The following is a 23,577-nucleotide window of genomic DNA, read 5'->3' as shown; positions in this document are numbered from 1 at the left end:
TGGACAAAACATGGGTCAAGTGGTTCATATTAAGTATATTAATGGACAAAACATGGGTCAAGTGGTTCATATTAAGTATATTAATGGACAAAACATGGGTCAAGTGGTTCATATTAAGTTTATTAATGGACAAAACATGGATCAAGTGGTTCATATTAAGTTTATTAATGGACAAAACATGGGTCAAGTGGTTCATATTAAGTTTATTAATGGACAAAACATGGGTCAAGTGGTTCATATTAAGTATATTAATGGACAAAACATGGGTCAAGTGGTTCATATTAAGTATATTAATGGACAAAACATGGATCAAGTGGTTCATATTAAGTTTATTAATGGACAAAACATGGGTCAAGTGGTTCATATTAAGTTTATTAATGGACAAAACATGGGTCAAGTGGTTCATATTAAGTATATTAATGGACAAAACATGGGTCAAGTGGTTCATATTAAGTTTATTAATGGACAAAACATGGATCAAGTGGTTCATATTAAGTATATTAATGGACAAAACATGGGTCAAGTGGTTCATATTAAGTTTATTAATGGACAAAACATGGATCAAGTGGTTCATATTAAGTTTATTAATGGACAAAACATGGGTCAAGTGGTTCATATTAAGTATATTAATGGACAAAACATGGGTCAAGTGGTTCATATTAAGTATATTAATGGACAAAACATGGGTCAAGTGGTTCATATTAAGTATATTAATGGACAAAACATGGGTCAAGTGGTTCATATTAAGTTTATTAATGGACAAAACATGGGTCAAGTGGTTCATATTAAGTTTATTAATGGACAAAACATGGGTCAAGTGGTTCATATTAAGTATATTAATGGACAAAACATGGGTCAAGTGGTTCATATTAAGTATATTAATGGACAAAACATGGGTCAAGTGGTTCATATTAAGTATATTAATGGACAAAACATGGGTCAAGTGGTTCATATTAAGTATATTAATGGACAAAACATGGGTCAAGTGGTTCATATTAAGTATATTAATGGACAAAACATGGGTCAAGTGGTTCATATTAAGTATATTAATGGACAAAACATGGATCAAGTGGTTCATATTAAGTTTATTAATGGACAAAACATGGATCAAGTGGTTCATATTAAGTATATTAATGGACAAAACATGGGTCAAGTGGTTCATATTAAGTTTATTAATGGACAAAACATGGGTCAAGTGGTTCATATTAAGTATATTAATGGACAAAACATGGGTCAAGTGGTTCATATTAAGTATATTAATGGACAAAACATGGGTCAAGTGGTTCATATTAAGTATATTAATGGACAAAACATGGGTCAAGTGGTTCATATTTAGTATATTAATGGACAAAACATGGGTCAAGTGGTTCATATTAAGTATATTAATGGACAAAACATGGGTCAAGTGGTTCATATTAAGTATATTAATGGACAAAACATGGGTCAAGTGGTTCATATTAAGTTTATTAATGGACAAAACATGGGTCAAGTGGTTCATATTAAGTTTATTAATGGACAAAACATGGGTCAAGTGGTTCATATTAAGTTTATTAATGGACAAAACATGGGTCAAGTGGTTCATATTAAGTTTATTAATGGACAAAACATGGGTCAAGTGGTTCATATTAAGTTTATTAATGGACAAAACATGGGTCAAGTGGTTCATATTAAGTTTATTAATGGACAAAACATGGGTCAAGTGGTTCATATTAAGTTTATTAATGGACAAAACATGGGTCAAGTGGTTCATATTAAGTTTATTAATGGACAAAACATGGGTCAAGTGGTTCATATTAAGTTTATTAATGGACAAAACATGGGTCAAGTGGTTCATATTAAGTTTATTAATGGACAAAACATGGATCAAGTGGTTCATATTAAGTTTATTAATGGACAAAACATGGGTCAAGTGGTTCATATTAAGTTTATTAATGGACAAAACATGGGTCAAGTGGTTCATATTAAGTTTATTAATGGACAAAACATGGGTCAAGTGGTTCATATTAAGTATATTAATGGACAAAACATGGGTCAAGTGGTTCATATTAAGTATATTAATGGACAAAACATGGGTCAAGTGGTTCATATTAAGTATATTAATGGACAAAACATGGGTCAAGTGGTTCATATTAAGTATATTAATGGACAAAACATGGGTCAAGTGGTTCATATTAAGTATATTAATGGACAAAACATGGGTCAAGTGGTTCATATTAAGTTTATTAATGGACAAAACATGGGTCAAGTGGTTCATATTAAGTTTATTAATGGACAAAACATGGGTCAAGTGGTTCATATTAAGTTTATTAATGGACAAAACATGGGTCAAGTGGTTCATATTAAGTATATTAATGGACAAAACATGGGTCAAGTGGTTCATATTAAGTATATTAATGGACAAAACATGGGTCAAGTGGTTCATATTAAGTTTATTAATGGACAAAACATAAATACTCATTTTTCTGACATATAACTCCTAAAGGGTAAAAGGAAAATAGTCAATATTGAAATTGACCTTAATTTTGTCATTGGTTGCAACATATATTGTAATTTGAAAACCGTGGGTAGAAGTGTTCTACTTTAGGGACAAATTATATCACAATTGTAGAAAATTTTATTTGCTATAACTCAAAGTATGGATATTTGTATGTTAAAGGGGTCTGATATTTTTTAACAATAATATATACATGTATATATAATGCATGTGTAAAATATTCATGTAAGCATAGTTTAAGCGTTGCATTTGATAATCATTAGTTAATTTTAATGTTATGTCATTTAGTCTGAATCTCTCTGGTCGGAACACTTTGATAGCAATTCTAAATAGTCTTTCTAGCTAATGTGGCAGATGTTGCTTGATCAGAACATAGAAGTTCCATGATCAAAAGATCATCATATTGATAGGAGAGGGAATTTGTTCTATTAACATGATTAACTTGTCAATACATCAAGGGGTCATTTTGAAATCTCGGAAATGAAGTCATTTAAAGTAAACATAATACAAAGAAAGAAATTATAAATAAAATTTAAAAAAATTTACTTTAAAAATATTAATAAGTGCATGTGCTTGTCACAATATTGAAAATAATTTTTAGTACAAACAATGTATATTATGTCTAAATATTAGCAATATTTTGCTAATTAGAGAAAATACATGTAATAGTGGCATTGCCCCTGGACATTTTAATCTGATTAATTGCTGTTTGTTTTTACAGCTGTTAATTTTTATTTCTATAATCCTTTAGTGTATACTAATTTAACAAAATTGTTTTGTGTGCAGTGATTTTAAATTCTAAATGAACTGTCAAAGAAAGATTTTTCACGGTGACACATTTGTTTGTTTGTGTGTAAAGGTGATTAATTACTTATCAATCTATTTACTTAAAAGGTCTCTTTCTTAAAAACTGAACAACCCTTATATATAATCCTCACATTTTTTTTAAAAATTATACATGTTATAAGACTATTGAAAAAAAATCTGTAGGTCAAATAAATAATATAAAAACTTCAGAATAAATTACAGACATTATATATTAAAAAAAAGTATGTGAGATCAATATTTGAAAAATAAATATAATTGTACAATTTATATTATAAAACACAAATCCTTATCTTTTTACAACACCATAGAAGTACATGTAATTGAAATGTAATTCAAAAGTAATTGAGCATTACATTCCTTTTTCAATGTAATTAATTAAATTACCATTACATGTAATTCAAAAAATGCTCAATTACACATTACATTCAATTACATGGAAAATTGTAATGCATTACACTTAATTACCATTACATTTTCAATTACCCCATCCCTGGTCTGTTATTCAGTTTTACAGCTTCAGATATGCTAATTTTTTACCTTTTCAAACTGGACCAAATCAATACATTTGCTAAGAATTCCTGCCCTTTGTTTTTGAAATGCAATTCTGTCCCCCTAACTTACTATTGCATGCATGAAATATTAAGAAACAAATTTGGATGGTGTATGACAAATTATGCAAGTTTTACACTGTCCCCACTAGGGACTCTATTAGTAGACAACCAAAATCAAAGGACAAAACTGTGTCCAGGGACCACTGCTTAATCATAAAATTATGTTTCTAAAAATTATCCTTATGAATGAAAAAATTATGAAAAATATATGTGTATCAAATTTTAAAACCTTATACTTTCCTATCATTGGACAAAATATTTCATTATTTCTGAAATATTTTTCCTCTCAAGTTTCATAAAGTAAATTGATATACATAATAGTAAGCAACCAAATTATTTATGAAATGCTATTAATAGACTATAAATAAATTATCAACACTTTGGTCATAGCATTGGGATCAATAAATTATACAAACAGACAATGTGAAAGCCTTTAATATTTGATTATACCTACTAGACCTGTCTAAAGAAAAAAGACATTTTATTCTGTATTGTAAAAAATTGATGAGTTTGTATCAAAGCCGACTAGATTATATTATGAATAATTAATTTTTTAATTATAATGCTGAAAAATTGATTAGTGGAAACAAAAGATAATTGGCTGTCTAGTAATCTTGTGTTGTTAAAATTTTATAAAACAAGAAGATGTAATGTCCTTTAAACTGGAATTCTGTAATGAAAATTTTAATATTTAATGGGTAAATACGATAAATATCCAACATTGTCCAAATGTTTGTAAAATATGTTGGTATAGATAATGGAATTTAAATAATTTAGTACAAGATAAGATGAACCAACTAAAAATCAATAATATTTCTTTTAGTATTGTTATATTTCTTTTCACAATAGAACTGTATTTTTTATATAAAAAATTTTTGAAAGGGCAATTTTTGCAGTGATTTCACCATGCTTAACTGAAGGCATTAGCAGTACGAAGTCAAAGCACCCATCTGACATTGCTGTTTGGTTGTAGAAAGAAGAGACTAATTTGAGGAATAGCAGTGAACTTATAAAAAGAGAGAATAAATAAAATTGTGCTTAACATTATATAATTCAACACATTATTTTTTTTATAAAATTAGAAATATTTTGTTGTTAAAACTATTGTCGTTTTGATATGGCTAAATATGTATAATGTAGTATTCCACCATAAAGTCTTGTTTACCCATAGGGGCATCATTTTCCAAACAATAAAACATCTATGCATATAATATGAAACCAAACAATCCAAATTTATTATTGTCAAGGATTTTGGAACCAACTTTATGTTATGTATTTGAACTTATTGCTAAAACCATATACTGTCAATTCATAAATTATTGCAATGTTTTTATTGTTGCAAAAATGTGACAGGGTATAATTGCAATAACTTATACTTGCATTTTGAAAATTGTTACATGAATTCAACAGGATTTTTCTCAAAATCGCAAAAATTAAAATCGCATTTAAGTCTTAAATGACTAAATCACAATAAAATGTACATGCAATAATTTCTGAATTTACAGTACCCTGTTGAAAGAGAAAAGAAAAAAAGGCACCTCACAAAATTCCATAACACATTTCCCAAAACCCCCAAATGTACTTAACAAAACTCCCAAATGCATTTCACAAAATCCCAAAATGTACTTTTGCATGTTCAAAGGATCAAATGGAAATTAGTAAATCTAGTCAAAAATGCAATCTAGTTTAACTGAGTGTAACACACATTTGAAATCTAATGCAACATCATTTGTAACGTTCATTTTGATTGGATAACGTCAATGATTCTCATGGCATCAATTCACATGATGTATGTGCAAGCGCAGACAATGTATATTACAGATTTTAAATGTATGATTTGATGTTGATTTCTATTAGTTTCATTAGAATGGAGATAACAATATTTATTTTACGCTCGAACTGCATAGATTTGGTGATTTGATGGTCGCAAATACTGTTTACTGGCTCCCCTAATGCGTTACCAGTAAAGTCAATTCGCAACTATAATATCACCAATTGATGCAGTCGCAGCTTAAAATAACAACAGTTATCATTCTTATCTCCTAAATGTCTTACTGAGACTGGTTTCACAGTTTTCACTACAGTTTACGTCGGTCTATAGCTATAAATATAACTGTGATCATCTTTCCAGGCCAGAAACCATAAATATTTATATAGAAATATGGCAATTCTACTGAAATACTTATAACTGTATTTGACCTGATGACTTAAATACGATGAAAATAATCTTCTTAATCACAGTTTAAATTACCATTTACATATAACAACTAATTGACTGTTACTATTTAATGTCTTGTGGAAGTTCAACAAATGGCCAATAAACTATAAATAGCCTACAAGGAAATGCTTTAAAATCCTAAAAATAAACCCAGGAAATGTTAGCTAATGTCAGCTCATTTTGTAGTCCGATTCTTATAAATGCCTCTCTCTCTCTGGACCCTCATAATGCATAAATTAAGCATTCATTGTATATAGCACTGACAGCAGTACAAAATGCTGTAAATAAACAGTTGAATAAATATTCTTTACAAAAAATTCTAGTACTTTGTACAAGTTTTTATCTGATTCCTTCAAATGCCTCTCTCTGGGTTCTCATAATGCCAGTTAAGCTTTTAAGGCATATTACACCTCTGCTGTAAATAAACAGTTGTATATCATGAATAAGTATTCTTACAAAAATTACTAGTACTTTGTACAAGTTTGCAAACATCCCTTACTGACCTCAAATACTCAAATAGCTCTAGTTTGGTTGGTTCATCTATGTATTTCATCATTTCCTCTACCAGCTGGAGAAGATCTAGAGTTCTGTAAACAAAGTATATTTATATATATACCAAACATGGCATAATGTAAAACATATGATGTTCAAAATCTTATCATGAAGAGTACTATACTCAGTCATCTGAGAACTAATCCAAAGTCTTAGAATGTTCCAAGCTTAGAAGACATATTCCATAAAACAAAAGTTAAATATTTTAAAAATAACGCTCTGTTATATAATATATGCCTTTTAAACTTGCTAACACTTATTAACATGGAATAGTCCTCAAACTTGAGAGTAAGTATCCATACATGTTGCAACTGAATCACTTTTCAGCCCATAAAACCTACATTCCTTCTACTCACAGATAAGGTTAGTCCTTTTTTTAAGATATGCTAGTAGTACATGTATTACCTAAAATGTTTGCTGGCAATGTCCAATGTTTTATTAATCCAATATGTTGGGTAAACTTGAAACATCATGTAAACATTATAGGATACAGACAAAACATAGAGAACAATGTCCAACTTATCTTGTACGCCCACAACAAGCAGGTGAAAATGTTTGGTCTACCTGAGTAGTACATGTAGTACAGGATGTTGATTTTTGACTATTTTATTTTAAATAATATCAAGCTTTCATGATTTCTGTTTCAGAACAACAACATATATTAGTGAGTGATCAGATATATATTGGGTATTACACCTAAAAGAATGTATCCCAAAAACACAATCAATCCAGGAGAGACAATGAGAGGTCAACATGTTGAGTTATAGATAAATTTAATGCTTTATGTCATTATGTGCTTTCTATATATATGATAAATACAAATGTTATTTTGGAAGAGTTCAATCAGTAATATTTCAGAAAGAATAAGAGATAAATGCATGATTTTTTTAATTTCAATTAAACATGTTAAATATAGTTCACTGAGTCAAAGTAGTATGTGTTACATGTATTTAACCAAAATCTGTGACATAGACACTTTACTGTTCCTTGAGCTTAAATATACTCCAGTTGTACTAATGTTTTCCAAATAAAACAAGAAATTAAAACATTACATTTACTGTATGTGAAAAGAAGTAGTGATTTATTTGTGTTGTTGTTTACATTATTGTATTGTTAGTTTTGTACAAGTTTAGATATCTAGTTTTTTTATTTAAATTCAAGCAGCTATAGGAACGTTGGTTGTCCTGTTTGAATATGGTTTTACACTAGTCATTTTTGGGACCCTTTATAGCACGCTGTTTGGTGTAAGCCAAGGCTCTGTGTTGAAGACCGTACTTTGAACTATATAAAGGTTTACTTTTACCAATTGTGACTTGGATGGAGAGTTGTCTCATTGGCACTCATACCACATTTTCTTAGATGATGTGAAAACATATATAGATATCACATGACATGTCTTACTTTTAAATCACATGACACGTTTTACTTACTGTTGATAAACTTCCAGAGATCTAAATATGGCATCTCTCTCTTCTGGCTGGGGTATCAGGTCATTTACCTAAAAAACAAATAAGCTGAACTTTAATTTTTAATTGTTGACTTTTCTTATGCATTAAAAAAATTCAATAATTGCTTGCATTGATAATTTCTACATACCTACAAATCACAAAACTTGACACATTCATAATCAGTAGAAAAGTATTTATATCCCCATTCAGACCTGACATGGCTAGAAATTCAAATATTCCATAAAGCAAAACAGAAGCTTTGATCTCAATCTCTATCAAGGGTTTTAAAGCTAAAAGGCCCCCAAAGACCTCCAGGGGTGACAGTACTTCTATAACACAATCATGTGTTGGGGTTATTATTCTAGCTTTGATTATTATAGCAATGGATATCTCTGATACAGTCATGACAGCTATAGTGCACAAGAAAAGGATTTAATATATATATTTGAACTGTAGTATAAACAGTTCTTGTGATGCACTCACCATTCCATATCTATATCATGTATATACTGAAGCAACTCATCATTGCATGTAGTAAAGAGTAGAGCACATACATTAACATGCTGTGTTTGTAATTATATATTAAACTTAAATTAACTTGGTTAATTTTTTTATATTTGCATGAAAATTATCTAGATTTTCATCTTAACTGTCAAATCTTGTATATATATAGCACGGGGGGGGGGGGGGGGGGGGGGGGGGGGGGGGGGGGGGGGTAACTTCCTATTATTGGGTATACGGTGATGTGCCAAAAATATGGGTCATAATTTTGCGAGATTTTATATAAAAATGACCCTCCTTTTTAATGGCATCCTATATTAAAATGCATTCACATTTGATAACTGTATATTGATTTGGGGTATGATATAACTGTATATTGATTTGGGGTATGATCTACATATCATATATAAATTCAATCTATTCTTCTGCAAATCTGATTAAATTTGCATCTTTCTGCATGGAAGTATTTGACATTTAAAAATATCATATATATTTTAAATATTGTATATAAGTATAGGTCATTCTTTCTTAAATATCTATATAACTATAGGTACTGAATTTCAGTGAATGTTATATTAAAATGGGTACGTTTTTTGAGGCAAAAATGGCACACCCCTACCAAAAAAAATATCGAAGTTACCCCCCCCCCCCCCCCCCCCCCGCGTGATATATAGTGGTGCAGGCGATTTGGTGTCATGATATCACAGTAGCATGGGTTCTCATGATATCACAGTAGCATGGGTTCAAATCCCGGCGAGGGAAGAACCAAAAATTTGTGAAAGCAAATTTACAGATCTAACATTGTTGGGTTGATGTTTAGACGAGTTATATATATATATATACATCGTATGCTAGTAGAACATGCAAAAAATAATATCTTTCTCTTAATTTTGTTTCATAGGTTGGTTCATTACAATTATAGGCATTAAAAATCTCAAAACTATAGAACTCTTTCCATGAACAATTAATGTTTTAGTCCCACCTCTTGCATCAGCTAGGCATAATTAACAAAAATTGAAATAATCGATGCACTGTATCTTGTCATTAAACAGTTGGAGTCATGCTTGTAGTTTTCACCCTTATAGAGACATATGAATTATAAATTTTAAAATATAATATAGAGCTAATCAAACGTTATCCAATCACCTCTTTTGTTCGAGAGTGCAGAAATTAGTGTATTTACATGTACATATAATGTAATTTGGACAGTGGCAGAATCTGTCTTTTTCACATTTTTTATAACATTAATTCTTATAAATTAATAATGATTATCTGATGAAATAAAGAAATATAAATTGTTTGTAGGGTGTCACAAGGCTCAGGTCGTTCTATTTCTGCTCTTCAGAATTCAATTTTCAATAATACTGGAAGTACATGTATGAACTTTAACCTTTAACTAAGGCAAAAATTGAGCACAAAGGCAGACTACACAGGCAATGACAGGGTTGTACTGAAAGATCAGGAAAGACAAAAAAATAGTAATAAACATTTTGTATTTGATAGAAAAATGTTCAGAAAACTTAATTTCCTTGACTCACCTTACTGGAAAATTCGGAAGCGTTAGAATTTCTTGTTGAAGCCATTTTGATCTGTGTTAAATCAAGATTACCGGTACTGATAAGTTTTCTTTGATATAAAATTTCATAAGATTTTTCCGTTCAATACACCATTACTCAATACAACAATTATACAAACAAACAGGTAGAAATAGACGTCAAACACAGAAATTTATAGGACCTTAGATAACCAATTGATATCTCTTATCAGAGAGATCAAAATTTAATAAAAATTATAATCTGTTTTCAAAGGACCCTCGAGGGAAATGTTTAATGAAATTACTAAATATCCACTGGCCTTGTCCAAACAAACACAACCTGTCATAAAATAACAGTAAATTGATTATTCAATGCAGGACCTATAAAAACATAACTTTTTTTCTTATATATCTGTTTTTTGTTCAGACACACACATGTATGTTAAAACATGAAGCATATATTCCCCTTGTCCAATAACTAAACTTGAGATAGGCTGGTTTAAATTGATTTTTTTCTTGATAAAGGATAGGTAAAAATGGTTGTCATTTAGATTTCAACATAACACGCTAAATTTTCTTTCTTTTTCGGATACATGTACATGTAAGCATTAAAAATGGTAAGACCAGATATATACAGGAACTTAATATTCTAATAAAAAAACGTTTGTTTTGGGGATAGGGGGGAGGGGATAAAATGTTCATATTTTTGACTGATGTTTGCAGTGGTAACATGGTATAAACATGTACATGACGTACTAATCGGATGATTAGGTGGGAAGAAACATCAAAATTAAACATTTCCTTAAATAATATTCTAATTTCATTTTCCTCTTATCTTTGTGAGATAATCATAACATAAATAATTTGATCCATGTTTTTGAAATAGAAGAAACTAAAAACAGTATCAGTCTGAAAGAACAACATTTATTATTTAGAACTTATTACATCAACCATTTCAAATTTCAGTTGCAATTCCAATTAAAACTAAAATTAAAACCAACAGTTAATTGATAGTATATAAATGATTAAGAAGTTAGTGACAATATTTGATGGCCATAAAATGTTTATGATCATTCTTCAGACAAGTTATATAACAAAACCCACATCCCTAAAATAATCATGACTTCATCAATATTACATACAGACAATGTAATTAAATGGAACACTATATATATGTGAAATCTCATAGGGACTTGTTTAGGAGTTCATCCTAATATATTATTTATATTTGCAAAAGGACAAATCCAAATACCTTCTCTATTATGTCAGTAATGGACCTATTTAATTAGTTTTAAATAGGTGACATGATAGTACTGACAGTTTGTAATTTCTTCATAGTCATGAGTTGTATTCAATTATGATATTATTTGTGGTTTTATAAGATAAAAATTATAAATTGTAAGACTTTCACAAAATGTGTACATACATGTATTCCTACTTGTGACAAAAAATCTCCCCAGGAAATTTTCTATTGTAATGTACAAATCTAAAGACAATGAGAGATGTAAAACAATTAAGTATTCTGAATGTAAATACCCAAATTATGAAAATCTGCCCAAAAAGTTAGAGTTTTTTTTATACATATATACATTTTTTGATTTTTATATAAACATATACTTATATTTTCAATTTGTGGATATCATGCTTGATATATATTGAATTGAAAGTAAAAGATGAATTACTGGTCCATTGGGACGGGTGTATTATATATATGTAATTATATTTTGTACAAATTTATGTATATTTATGCTGATTTACACATGTCACTATAATAAACAATTTACTTACTTACTTATGTCATGTATATCATAATCACTTAAATAAAATAAATTATTATTAAAAAAAATTAATATCATGACACTTTAAACATTGTTAAATTGTGCCATTATTATACTGGACAAATTCTCTATTCTAAAGGTGTTCTAGTATATCTACCAACTTCTATTAGTAATTTACTATTACTAATTCTGATTTTTACCATTTTAGAAATAATGTAACACTTTTGTTAAGGTCCAGTAGAAGATATTTTTCTAATTCAAAATTATTTTTAACTTTTCGATATGTTCTTAGTTTATTACCATGACTGCTACCATTATTAGAGTCACAAAAAGAGCTTTTTCCAGAATTTTATGAATTCCTCTTCTAATTTCTTTTGAAATGAAAAAAGTTATTTTTTCTTTGACATAGTATTTTGATTTTCCCAGACATGCTGATAACCAAGTTTACCTAATAACACTTTTAATTTACTACAAAAACCATTAGGAAAGTTCAAGTTTACATTGTATGCTTTCTTTACCATACTCTCACTGTCCATATTAATGATATGAAGTCAGAAGTTAATTGCATTTTTAAGGGCTGACAATGAAAGTGGTAATAAACCTAATTCAGAAAGTACAGCATTATTAACAGCACCTTTATTTACACCCAATAAAAATTATTTGAATTTTATTTGGACTGAAGTTTATACATGAAATAAAATATAACTGACATGACTGATGTGACAATCAAAATTTCACTGTTCAGATGAGGCATGTGTCAGGGGTGTTAAGATTAGTAGGGGTTATATTCAGATAACAATACTTAAAGAAGTGATTTTTTATTTTTTCGCAAATTGCGAAAATGGCAACCGCCAGCGGAAACCCTGATGTAGTGAATTCCATGTCATTACCCCAGATTCAGTACAAGGTCATCACCTGATATGACCGATCATCCCATCACACAGGTGTTGATTCTGATAATTTTAGCAACATAATTAGTCCTTGGGTGATAAGCATTGCATTTTTAAAGGCTTAAAAGCTACAATTTAATTAAATCATGTATTCCAGTGATTTATTTGTACTAAATACTTAATAGGTGATTAAAGAAACTCTTACTTCCAACATTTATGGACACAATACATACATGTATGCCATGTACATTTTTATGATTGTATGTGACTCAGAGTTCACGAAAAGTGTCAGTCCTCAGGATTTTACGACCAAAATTTTGCGTAGGACCGACACAATTTCAGTATTTTTCAATAGAATTAATAGTAAGGACCAGTAGATTTTCTTCAAGGACCACCAGTAGAAACTAGAAAAAAGATTTCGCGAACTCCGGTTACTTGAATCAGTGATTTAAAAATCACTCATCTAAGTAAGTCCTCTAGCGGTCAGTGGCTGGGTTAGTTTTATTCAGTAAGTCCTCTAGTGGCTGGGTTAGTTTAATTCAGTAAGTCCTCCAGCGGTCAGTGGCTGGGTTCATTTAATTCAGTAAGTCCTCTAGCGGTCAGTGGCTGGGTTTAATTCAGTAAATCCTCTAGCGGTGAGTGGCTGGGTTTATTCAGTAAATCCTCTAGCGGTCAGTGGCTGGGTTTAATTCAGTAAATCCTCTAGCGGTCAGTGGCTGGGTTAATTCAGTAAGTCCTCTATCGGTCAGTGGCTGGGTTAGTTTAAGTAAGTCCTCTAGTGGTCAGTGGCTGGGTTATTTAGTCCTCTAGTGGTCAGTGGCTGGGTTAGTTTAGTCCTCTAGCGGTCAGTGGCTGGGTTAGTTTAATTCAGTAAGACTCTAGCGGTCAGTGGCTGGGTTTAATTCAGTAAATCCTCTAGCGTTCAGTGGCTGGGTTTAATTCAGTAAATCCTCTAGCGGTCAGTGGCTGGGTTAATTCAGTAAATCCTCTAGCGGTCAGTGGCTGGGTTTATTTCAGTAAATCCTCTAGCAGTCAGTGGCTGTGTTTAATTCAGTAAATCCTCTAGCAGTCAGTGGCTGGGTTAATTCAGTAAATCCTCAAGCGGTCAGTGGCTGGGTTTAATTCAGTAAATCCTCTAGCGGTCAGTGGCTGGGTTAATTCAGTAAGTCCTCTAGCGGTCAGTGGCTGGGTTTAATTCAGTAAATCCTCTAGCGTTCAGTGGCTGGGTTTAATTCAGTAAATCCTCTAGCGGTCAGTGGCTGGGTTAATTCAGTAAATCCTCTAGCGGTCAGTGGCTGGGTTTAATTCAGTAAATCCTCTAGCAGTCAGTGGCTGTGTTTAATTCAGTAAATCCTCTAGCAGTCAGTGGCTGGGTTAATTCAGTAAATCCTCAAGCGGTCAGTGGCTGGGTTTAATTCAGTAAATCCTCTAGCGGTCAGTGGCTGGGTTAATTCAGTAAGTCCTCTAGCGGTCAGTGGCTGGGTTAGTTTAAGTAAGTCCTCTAGCGGTCAGTGGCTGGGTTAGTTTAGTCCTCTAGCGGTCAGTGGCTGGGTTAGTTTTATTCAGTAAATCTATAAATGGGATAAGTCAATTAAGACTGATAAATGATTGATTGATTATAGTTGCTTATAACTGTCGTATATGGCAAATATTTCATGCATGTTAAGGTCAATAGAGTTAAATGATTGATCAATTAATTGGTGTTAAACACCACTTTTAATTTTCATTGCAATCATTTTGTTATATGTGGAGGAACCCATAGTGCCTGGAGAGAGCCATGACATTTGTTAGAAAAACTGATAATCCTATGGTAGTCAATTAATTCAAATTGGAGTCAAAATGCACCTGCCCTCAAACTCAAAACTTCAGTGAGGCCCGGCCATTAGCCTGGAATTTCCATTGAGGGTTATTTGGACTCACAATTTAAACAAAACGTTGACTTTAGCAGTGCTTATCTGTTTTACAAACCCTCTCTCTAAGGCCTAAAAAAAATAATGTTGTGTTTCCGATCACCCCCTTGAAATTTTGAAGGGACGGTACATGTAGGTAGGGATTTTTTTTTTTTTTTTTTTTTTTTTTTATAATATTTCATTGCTGTCTCGGTTTTGTTTAAAGGCATGGACACTTTGTTCATTGCTTAAGACCATTTGACAATTTTCAAGATTATTGTGTGAGTTTTTATCAGCCTTTAATAGTTTACCCCCTTTTAAAATACCCCTGAAAAAAAAACTAAGTCCAAACCTAAATAAAATTTGGGCAGCGCTTCCCCTAGGAAATTAGCTTTTTAAACCCAATTCCCCTATTTCAGGACCAAACGTTTGGGATTATCAGAGAAAGAAATTGAAAAGATGTGGGGCAGATTCATTTATAGGAACATGAACCAAACATCATCCCAAACCTACAGATAGACAAATATATGTACACTGTACCTGGCAGGACACTTTCTTTTGGCAAAGCATCTGTGGTTTTTCATCAGAATGTCTAAAGCGTTGATTGGCTTACCAGTTTCAGATGGATTAATATCAGGTTCATTTTGAAGAAGGGTCTGGCATGAAAATTTGATAAATTTAATTCCAAAAGAATGCATTGTTCCAACAGTTGTGTTATTGTTATCAATCTCGGTCCAGTCATTTTTGCCGGTGGTCGAGCACAAAATTTGTGTTGTGTAGTTTTTTTTCATCGATGTTAGACATTGGATAAATTTCATTGCTAATGTCAAAAAAGGTGTTACTTTCTGTAAAATTTAGAAATATTTTTTTCTCCACGAAATGGTCACACTTTCCACGTTGAACATTGAATAGGATGCATTGTGTTGCCATGTTCAAACACTGACAAACGAAAATAACTACTGCGCATGCTCCCGCATATACAATTAGCCAAGAAGATTCCACTTTCCAGTACATTCTAAAAATAAGCCTCGAGTTTAAAATTAGCGTTGTTTTCTTTTGGGGCGATAAAAAGATCGAGGGACTTAAAAAATTTTATTTTCTTTCAGAAAAAACGGTATACAAATTATTTTTTTTCCCACATCAGCTTTGAAAACTTTTGAGTCGGGGTCTGAAGGACGGTCAGTCTGGTTACCGGAAACACAACATTTTTTTTTTTAGGCCATAAGCATGATAAGTAAGGGTTTGTCAGTAATGACAGGCAAAAGTTAGATGAACAGATAAAGAAGTCCAAATAATCATGACATCTTGTCTTAGGTGTCACAGATTTTTAAAAATAGCCTTTCAAGAAGTCATAATTATTCAAACTAACCAATAATATACCTTCTAAAGACAGATAAAGGTGTGTCTGATTTCTTGAATAACATATGATATGGGGTGATTTTTATTAAACTGTGTAGATTTTATACCAAGACACATCCTTTTGGTAAACAGACTATGATGTGTCAGCCTATGATATTTATCAAGGGCGTTTAACTAATAGTATTCCTAGCATTTGCCATTGGAAGCAATAGAAGGTGTTTGAAATTATAACAGTAATTAATGTTTTGGTTGTCTCCCTTAAGTTTGGTATTATTGTCCTCACATAACATGTTAGAGACAAATAATGACATTCATTAGCCGACATATCTATATTATACACATGTTTTTATCATATAAATTAAATTAAAATTGAAATATTGCTGATACCTGTTCAACAAATCGATTTGCAACTCTATTTTCCATCACTCCGACAGCTTTGTTTACATTTAAGTTTCTATTAAATGAAACAACTTCGGACCAAGCGTGTTAAAAATTCCGGTGTACATGGTGTAACCAGAGTTATTTGATCAAGTATTTTCATAGTAGTTAATCAACCATGAATTAATACAATTTTGAATAAAAACATAGCTTGCTGTTAATAGCAGACTTCTGTTGGACGAAGTAAAGACTGAAAAAAATGTTCTCAGAATAACACAACTCTCTAAAATGGTCTGTGGACATCGCTTAAATTATTTTGCTACACTGCCAATGTTTTATGTGTCGATACAGCCTGAATTTGTTTGCAATATGAGCGTCTTCTCTTACAATATCATTTTATAATGGCTATACTCTACATACCGTAATTATTGTAGAACAATATTACAAGGGTGAAACCGATAATTAATCCTAAATTACGAAAAGATCTACTGAACTATAACAAACAAGCAACAAGTTTTGTGAATTATGTCAAATAATATATATACCGAAGGAAAAATATTGTACTATGTTTCAACTGTTAAGATCTGTTAAAACAACTTGGCGGTCTTACTTTAAAGACTAGAATTGAATATCATTTAGGTGTATAAGATCATTGACAAAGTTTTCGGCTCCAAATAATGTTTGTGATATTTTAGAACTTTCTCATCGAAATTATTTGTATGTAGATCATATTCTGATGGAAATACTATAACGTTCATGTATATACACCTCAACCAAAATCTAACGTATATCTTTATGAAGACACTAAATTTCATTATTCGGGTATATTTTTATGGAACCATCTACCGGCCCTAGATAAGTAAGCTATGATGGCACCGAGACGCGACAATCAACCATAACTTACTTGAAAACGACTGATATCCCCGAGTCAGGTCTCAGAAAGGCTCAAGAGTATTTTGAAAAATCTATGAATCTGAACAATCTACAACTAGAGATTTGTGATCGAAGATGTGATTCACATCTCGGAGTTTTTGCTGCTCTCAAGATTTACATCTCTCAGGCTTACATCCAGGTTCTGTTTTTGTTCCTTATAAAGCTTCTTTCGAAACTCCCGTGTAGAATTTAATCGTAGCCAGATTATCGCAGGTAGAATCATTGGGCACATGTTGGAATATTTTTTTAAAGGGCTGGCTGGGATTTAGACTGATTGGCTTTCTCCCGCTTTTAAAAAGACTATTTTTTTTACCCACAGCAATGACTGAAAAACATATTTCTAAAAGAGTATACAATATACAATAATGCATATTCCAATACTTCTTACATTTTCTAAACCTGATATAAAATAAGGTCCTTTTCTTACTTTGTCCTTTATTTCTTTTAATATTAACGGTCGTACGCATGTATTGCCATACAGACCTTTAGTAACTTTTGTACTTAATTCAGGCAACGTCCATTCTACAAAAAACTTCTCGAGGAGCTCATCTTTGCTTAAACTACCATATATATAAGTTTTAACTCACACTTTTCAAAATTATGGCACCGCAAATCAAATTGCAAACTTTCATTAACGTTTAGGTATGACTTTTTCATAAGCATTATAACTGTTGAAAACAAAAACATGTATAAACACATGTTTTTAAAGATTAATTTAAAATATTTACATTATACTATCAATAATAAATGATAAACATTTCAATAATGTGTTAATACTAACTTGAAGCTTTGTACTGAGCCCAAGCAAGTCCAGTAACTTACCAGACTTGAAAGGTTCTTTGCTAATGGATCTCTAGCGTATACATACACCGCATATCCAATACTCTTATCCTCCGTATGGGTATCTCTGTCGGATGGGATACGTGCAAGAGATCATTTTTGTGGTTAGGCCATATGATTAGGGACTTTCCGATTGATTTTGTCTCGGAGTTCAGTATTTTTGTGATTTTCCTTTTTTGTCCAATTCAGCCATTTAGAGTATAGAGCCGCTAAATTACCATTGTTATTTTTTTTTCTCACTCGCATGGAGCGTCAAAACATTAAAATTTATAATTTCCTATTGAAATTTCAAAGAAAGAAACTATATCATATACTAAAGCCTCGGTCACACCTTACCGGATAGCTCGAACGGACGCCTAACGGATAACTTTTTTCAATCCGTTCATGTCCGTTAGACGTCCGTTCTTATCCGTTATACGTCCGTCCATATCCGTTGCATGTCCGTTAAGCGTACGTTTTATCCGTTGCATGTCCGTTAAGCGTACGTTTTATCCGTTGCATGTCCGTTAAGCGTACGTTTTATCCGTCGACGTCCGTTCTGTCCGGTGGAAAATTTTGAGCATGTTCAAAACTTTGAACGGACGTCCAACGGATAAAATGTCCGTTGAACGTCCGTTAGGCGTCCGTTTTGTACGGTACTCGTCCGTTTCGTTTCTGTTTTGTATCCGTTACGTGTCCGTTATACATCCGTTGGAGGTCTGGAAGATAAATTCACCAACGGACTTCTACCGGACGCTTAACGGATAAAACGGATGTTGAACGGATGAGAAACGGACTTCTATACCGGACGTATAACGAATAAAACGGACGATGAACGGATCTGAAACGGATAAATGCCAATTGAAAATTACGAGTCAGAAATGCCAATTATTGGTATGTCAGATATCTTAAGGTTCATAAATTCTTATTATTCATAATCGATCTTAGAGTATAGCCACGTATTCACAATCAAGCAGTTCTTATTCAGGCCAGACACTGCCCTTTGGGGGAATTGTAAAGAACAAACCAAAACCAGTTACACAGAAACATTTTGAATATTTATGCGATTTACATGTATTATTATTGTCGCCTTTGATTTTTCCGTATATCTTTTTATTCGTTTTATCCGGTACGCTTCCGTTATGTGTCCGTTTTATGCGGTACTTGTCCGTTGGATGTACGTTCGACATCCGTTCTGTCCGGTACGTGTCCGTTTCTCGTACGTTGCATATCCGGTGTGTGTCCGTTATGCATCCGTTACACGTCCGTTTTATTCGGTATCAACGGACTCCCAACGGATAACAATTTTGTCAACGAACAACTTTTATTTTCATCCGTTAGCCGTCCGTTCGTGCTATCCGGTAAGGTGTGACCGAGGCTTAAATAAACTTTCAACTATTTAACACATTTCCCTTAAAAGAAAATACTATTCACCGCTACAGTAATGCTGGTACGGACATTTTGATACAAAAATGGTAATTCTACATATTCGAGTAACCAAAACGAATTAGTTTGTACACGGAAGACAATATATAGAGCTTACAGTTTTTGTATTTCTCACATAATTATGCTCGTTGTTAAACCTGTGACAGTCTCTTAACATTTTATAGTATTGCTCAAAATTTGCCAAAATCTGTAAAAAAAAAAAATGAGCAAAATTGCAATTTGAGCTATCCATCATCATGCGTTTAATAACTGATTCACGGTTAAAAAATAAGTCAGATTGAACGTTCCCGAAAGAACTCAAATAGAAATAAAGATTAATCTATATAAATATTGAAATCGTCTCTGTTGTGGAATATATTCAAAGGTTCCTAATTGACTTGCATACTCCGTGACGTATTGCTGAAATATCATCGAAGTTTATTATGTCCAAAAAGGTGCGCTTTCGTTGGAGGTTACGAAAGGCACAGAACTGAAATATCTGGATATTTTATACAACGACCATAAAAAGACTGATGTTTAACTATTATGATGCATATGTTTATATTTTTATCAAGTTTTGTTAAGTATCTTATCGCTTTAGATGTAGAAAGAACTTGTGAAAGTTTAATTTCGAGTAAACGAAGGCCGATTTAATACCGAATCCCAAATTAAGTTAACATCCTGATGAAATATAAACATTACGTCGAATCTAATTTAAAATAAATAAACGACTCATACATACTTTTTAAAATTACAATGAAAGTACAAATTTGAGTAGAAATTAAAATCCATATTGCAGATTTTTATTAGAAAAAGACATATTAATTAGATTAAATAAATATAATCTATTACTCAAGAGAAACACTGTTTCTATCACACTTTGCTTTTTGTCAATAGAAGTCGATATTGTGTTTAAATGGTTTTACATTTAACATATGCAAATTGTCAAAGTAAATGAGATTTCAGACTCTATAAATTATATATTATTTTTATTCCTATTTGTTACAATTATTTTGAGGCGTTTTTCGTTTACATAGTGTATCGACCGTGGGTAGCGTCCAACGTAAGGTCATTAATTATTCAGCATTATTACACTGAACCGTTCAACATACGTCGCATGAATTCAATAATTAAGAATTCTGCCAATAGAATAATTTACAAAGGGAAGCCTCGTTGTGTTAATAATTAATAACTTCTAGTTTTACCCAATAAATTGCATTAGGAGCTTATAGCACTAATATTTTATTTCGCATTATTCACTGTAAATTGTTAGTCATTAGCAGATAGGGGTCTGGCGAAGAAGGATTTATTTTATTCAACTTAAAGAACACAGACTTTAAAAGTTTTGGAATATTTTTAGTTTTAGTTTAGACAATTTTAAACTGCATTCCCATATTAAACTGAAATGAGCAAAGAGATGGTATCTCAATTAGAAGTTTCTGCCATGATCCAGCGTATAAAACAGGAACCGCTGGAAGAAGAAACCCTGAACAACAAACAGTGTAACGTCTTATCAAAAGAAACGCCATTGAAACGAAAATCTACGGAAGATATTTCGGCAGCAGGACAAACAGGATTGAAGAAATTTCGTCACCTTTCAGAGAATGGAAAGCCGACTATTCCGTGTTTAATGTGCGATAGGTATCTAGAAAACCAGGATGAACTGATGATACACATGGCTTTAGATCACCAGTGTTCTCAACAAGGTAGTCGTAGACAGGTTGGACGCATTCCCAAACACACGTGTCAGATATGTTTTGCAAAATTTCGTACTTTGCGGGACTTATTTACTCATACTGCTTTTCATGCAAAGCAACTGCAGTTCAATGGAGAATGGGCATCCGAACTAGGGACCAGAATGGAGAAGAACATAATGAAACAAGGCGCTATTCGACAGTACTTTTCTAACTTACAAAATAATCTAAATGGAGACGTACAGCATGGAACATTCAAGTGCGACTGTTGCCACAATATATTTATGAATAGAGACACATATGCTATGCATGTGATGATGCGCGTGAAAGATGAAACGTGTAAGTCAGCCGAAATGCATTTGAAAAAATCTAGCGTTAAGGAAAATGACAGTGACTATGGAGAGACGATTGATCTTGTTCCGTCACAAAGTGGTCAGGAGTTTCTTATTGATGTTACATCGTCCGTGAACGAGGATGAATATTTGAAATCAGCACTGTCTGTTGAAGTTAGCAACCAACGAACGGCGAAAGAAGAATCAAAATTTCAACCAATACAGGGAGTAAAGTGCATGTGTTGTGCAGAACATTTCCTTGACCAAGACTCAATGGCCATGCATGTTATGACAGTACATGCAGCAACGAAAAAACAGCAAATGGCGTCACTGAATCATCAAAAGGAATCAGCTACCGGTCAACAAATCCGAAAAGTTAAAAAAAATCAAGATCATAGTAATGATATCACTATCCATGAATTTTTCCGCTGTCAATTTTGTGGTTCAATATTTGAATCTCGTGATGTTTTGTCATTGCATGTACTTACCCAACATGCAAAGGAAAATGGAAATAGTACAAAGAGGTCAAACGAAAAGGATAATAAAGATACAAAAGACGTAATCAAAATGAACAATGATGATGACAAGTCCACTTATATCGTTCAACACGAACCTCTTAATCTTGTATCTGAAAAGAAACCAAAAGAATCACACAATGTCACAGAACATCAGACAGACACAACTATCGATATGAAGGAACCCGTCATATCCTCTCATGTCCTCACACAGTCACAGGCAGATTCAAAAGTAAATTTAACAGTGGTTGACGAAATTCGTCGTGCTAAGAGCGCCAGCTTACCTAATGTTGGAGATTCGGATTTCACTTATATTTCAAGACCAAGACCTGCTTCTACTGGTAATATAGAAAATCGTTCATATTTTGAGAAAGTTAGTGAATTTGACAATAGTGTAGGTTCACCTATTACCTATCGATATGAACAACCAGAACCTTACATCGATGATCGCGAGCACTCTTGTCAGTTCATGGCGTCGCCACAGACTGATCCTCTAGAACTGTTACTACAAAAACGTGAACATGCGCATATGTGTGGCTACTGTGAAATCATTTTTCTGAATAGGACCTTGTATTATTTGCACATGGGGCTCCATAACGTTAACAATCCTTTACAATGCAATATGTGCGGTAAGACATGTGAAAATATACACGACTTTTCTGCTCATGTTATGCACTTATAACATTTCTATGAAATCAATTTTATTTTGCTTTACGTATTAATTCTTATTTACATTAAAATGATACAATTATACACTTATTTTTATTATCGCTTTATGGATTTTGTATCTAGAAAGATTGTTATTGTGAATTACACAATAATCAGGTTAAGTATCTAAGTTTCCAAACATGTAATGGTCAAAAAGTAAAAATAGCTATTTTAGACACTGGTTTCAACAAAAGGGGACTTTGTTCATTGTTGAAGGCCGTACGGTGACCTATAGTTGTTACTGTCTATGTCATTTTGGTCTCTTGTGGACAGTTGTCTCATTGGCAATCATACCACATCTTCTTTTTATACATAATGTATAAATATCGTTATTTGTGAAAAAAAAAAAAACGTATTGACCAATAGTCCTATTTTGCCAGTCTGTCGTTTAGTTGTTGTCTCAGCAGTGAGGAATATTCCACATTACCTTGTCTCCATACACATGCAATTGAAGTGATTTTGAGAATTTGAGTTTGGAGAAAGATATTTTATAAGAATATAAAGTGCATGGCATGTCATCTCAGTAGTCACTGGTGAGAAGACACAGAATTTATAAAGGTCCGAACGTTGGTTAATTGGCTAGAACTTTCATTTTCACATGACATTATTATACTTAATTTTTTATTCTAATATGACGTTCTTCTTTAGTTTTGGGCACAAAGCCATGTTCT

The 23,577-nt window shown here is 32.2% G+C and overlaps 1 protein-coding gene across 1 annotated transcript in view; it reads right to left on the bottom strand.

Annotated features, from left to right (window-relative positions):
• The window catches only part of LOC139529994 (harmonin-like), a 59,886-nt gene extending 43,291 nt beyond the window's left edge, over window positions 1–16,595 (bottom strand). Inside the window, exons 1-3 of the mRNA XM_071326003.1 lie at window positions 16,490–16,595; window positions 8,134–8,201; window positions 6,655–6,738 (exon numbers count right to left, since the gene is read on the bottom strand). Of these exons, the coding sequence (XP_071182104.1) occupies window positions 6,655–6,738; window positions 8,134–8,201; window positions 16,490–16,525 (188 nt within the window). The 5' untranslated portion in view covers window positions 16,526–16,595. The remainder of the gene's footprint in view (window positions 1–6,654; window positions 6,739–8,133; window positions 8,202–16,489) is intronic.
• Between the last annotated feature and the right edge of the window lie 6,982 nt (window positions 16,596–23,577).

The sequence above is a fragment of the Mytilus edulis genome, chromosome 7 (genome assembly GCF_963676685.1).
Source record: "Mytilus edulis chromosome 7, xbMytEdul2.2, whole genome shotgun sequence".
Lineage (NCBI taxonomy): Eukaryota > Metazoa > Mollusca > Bivalvia > Mytilida > Mytilidae > Mytilus > Mytilus edulis.
Note: the sequence above shows the minus strand (reverse complement) of the source record. Positions and strands in the feature narration are given on the sequence as shown.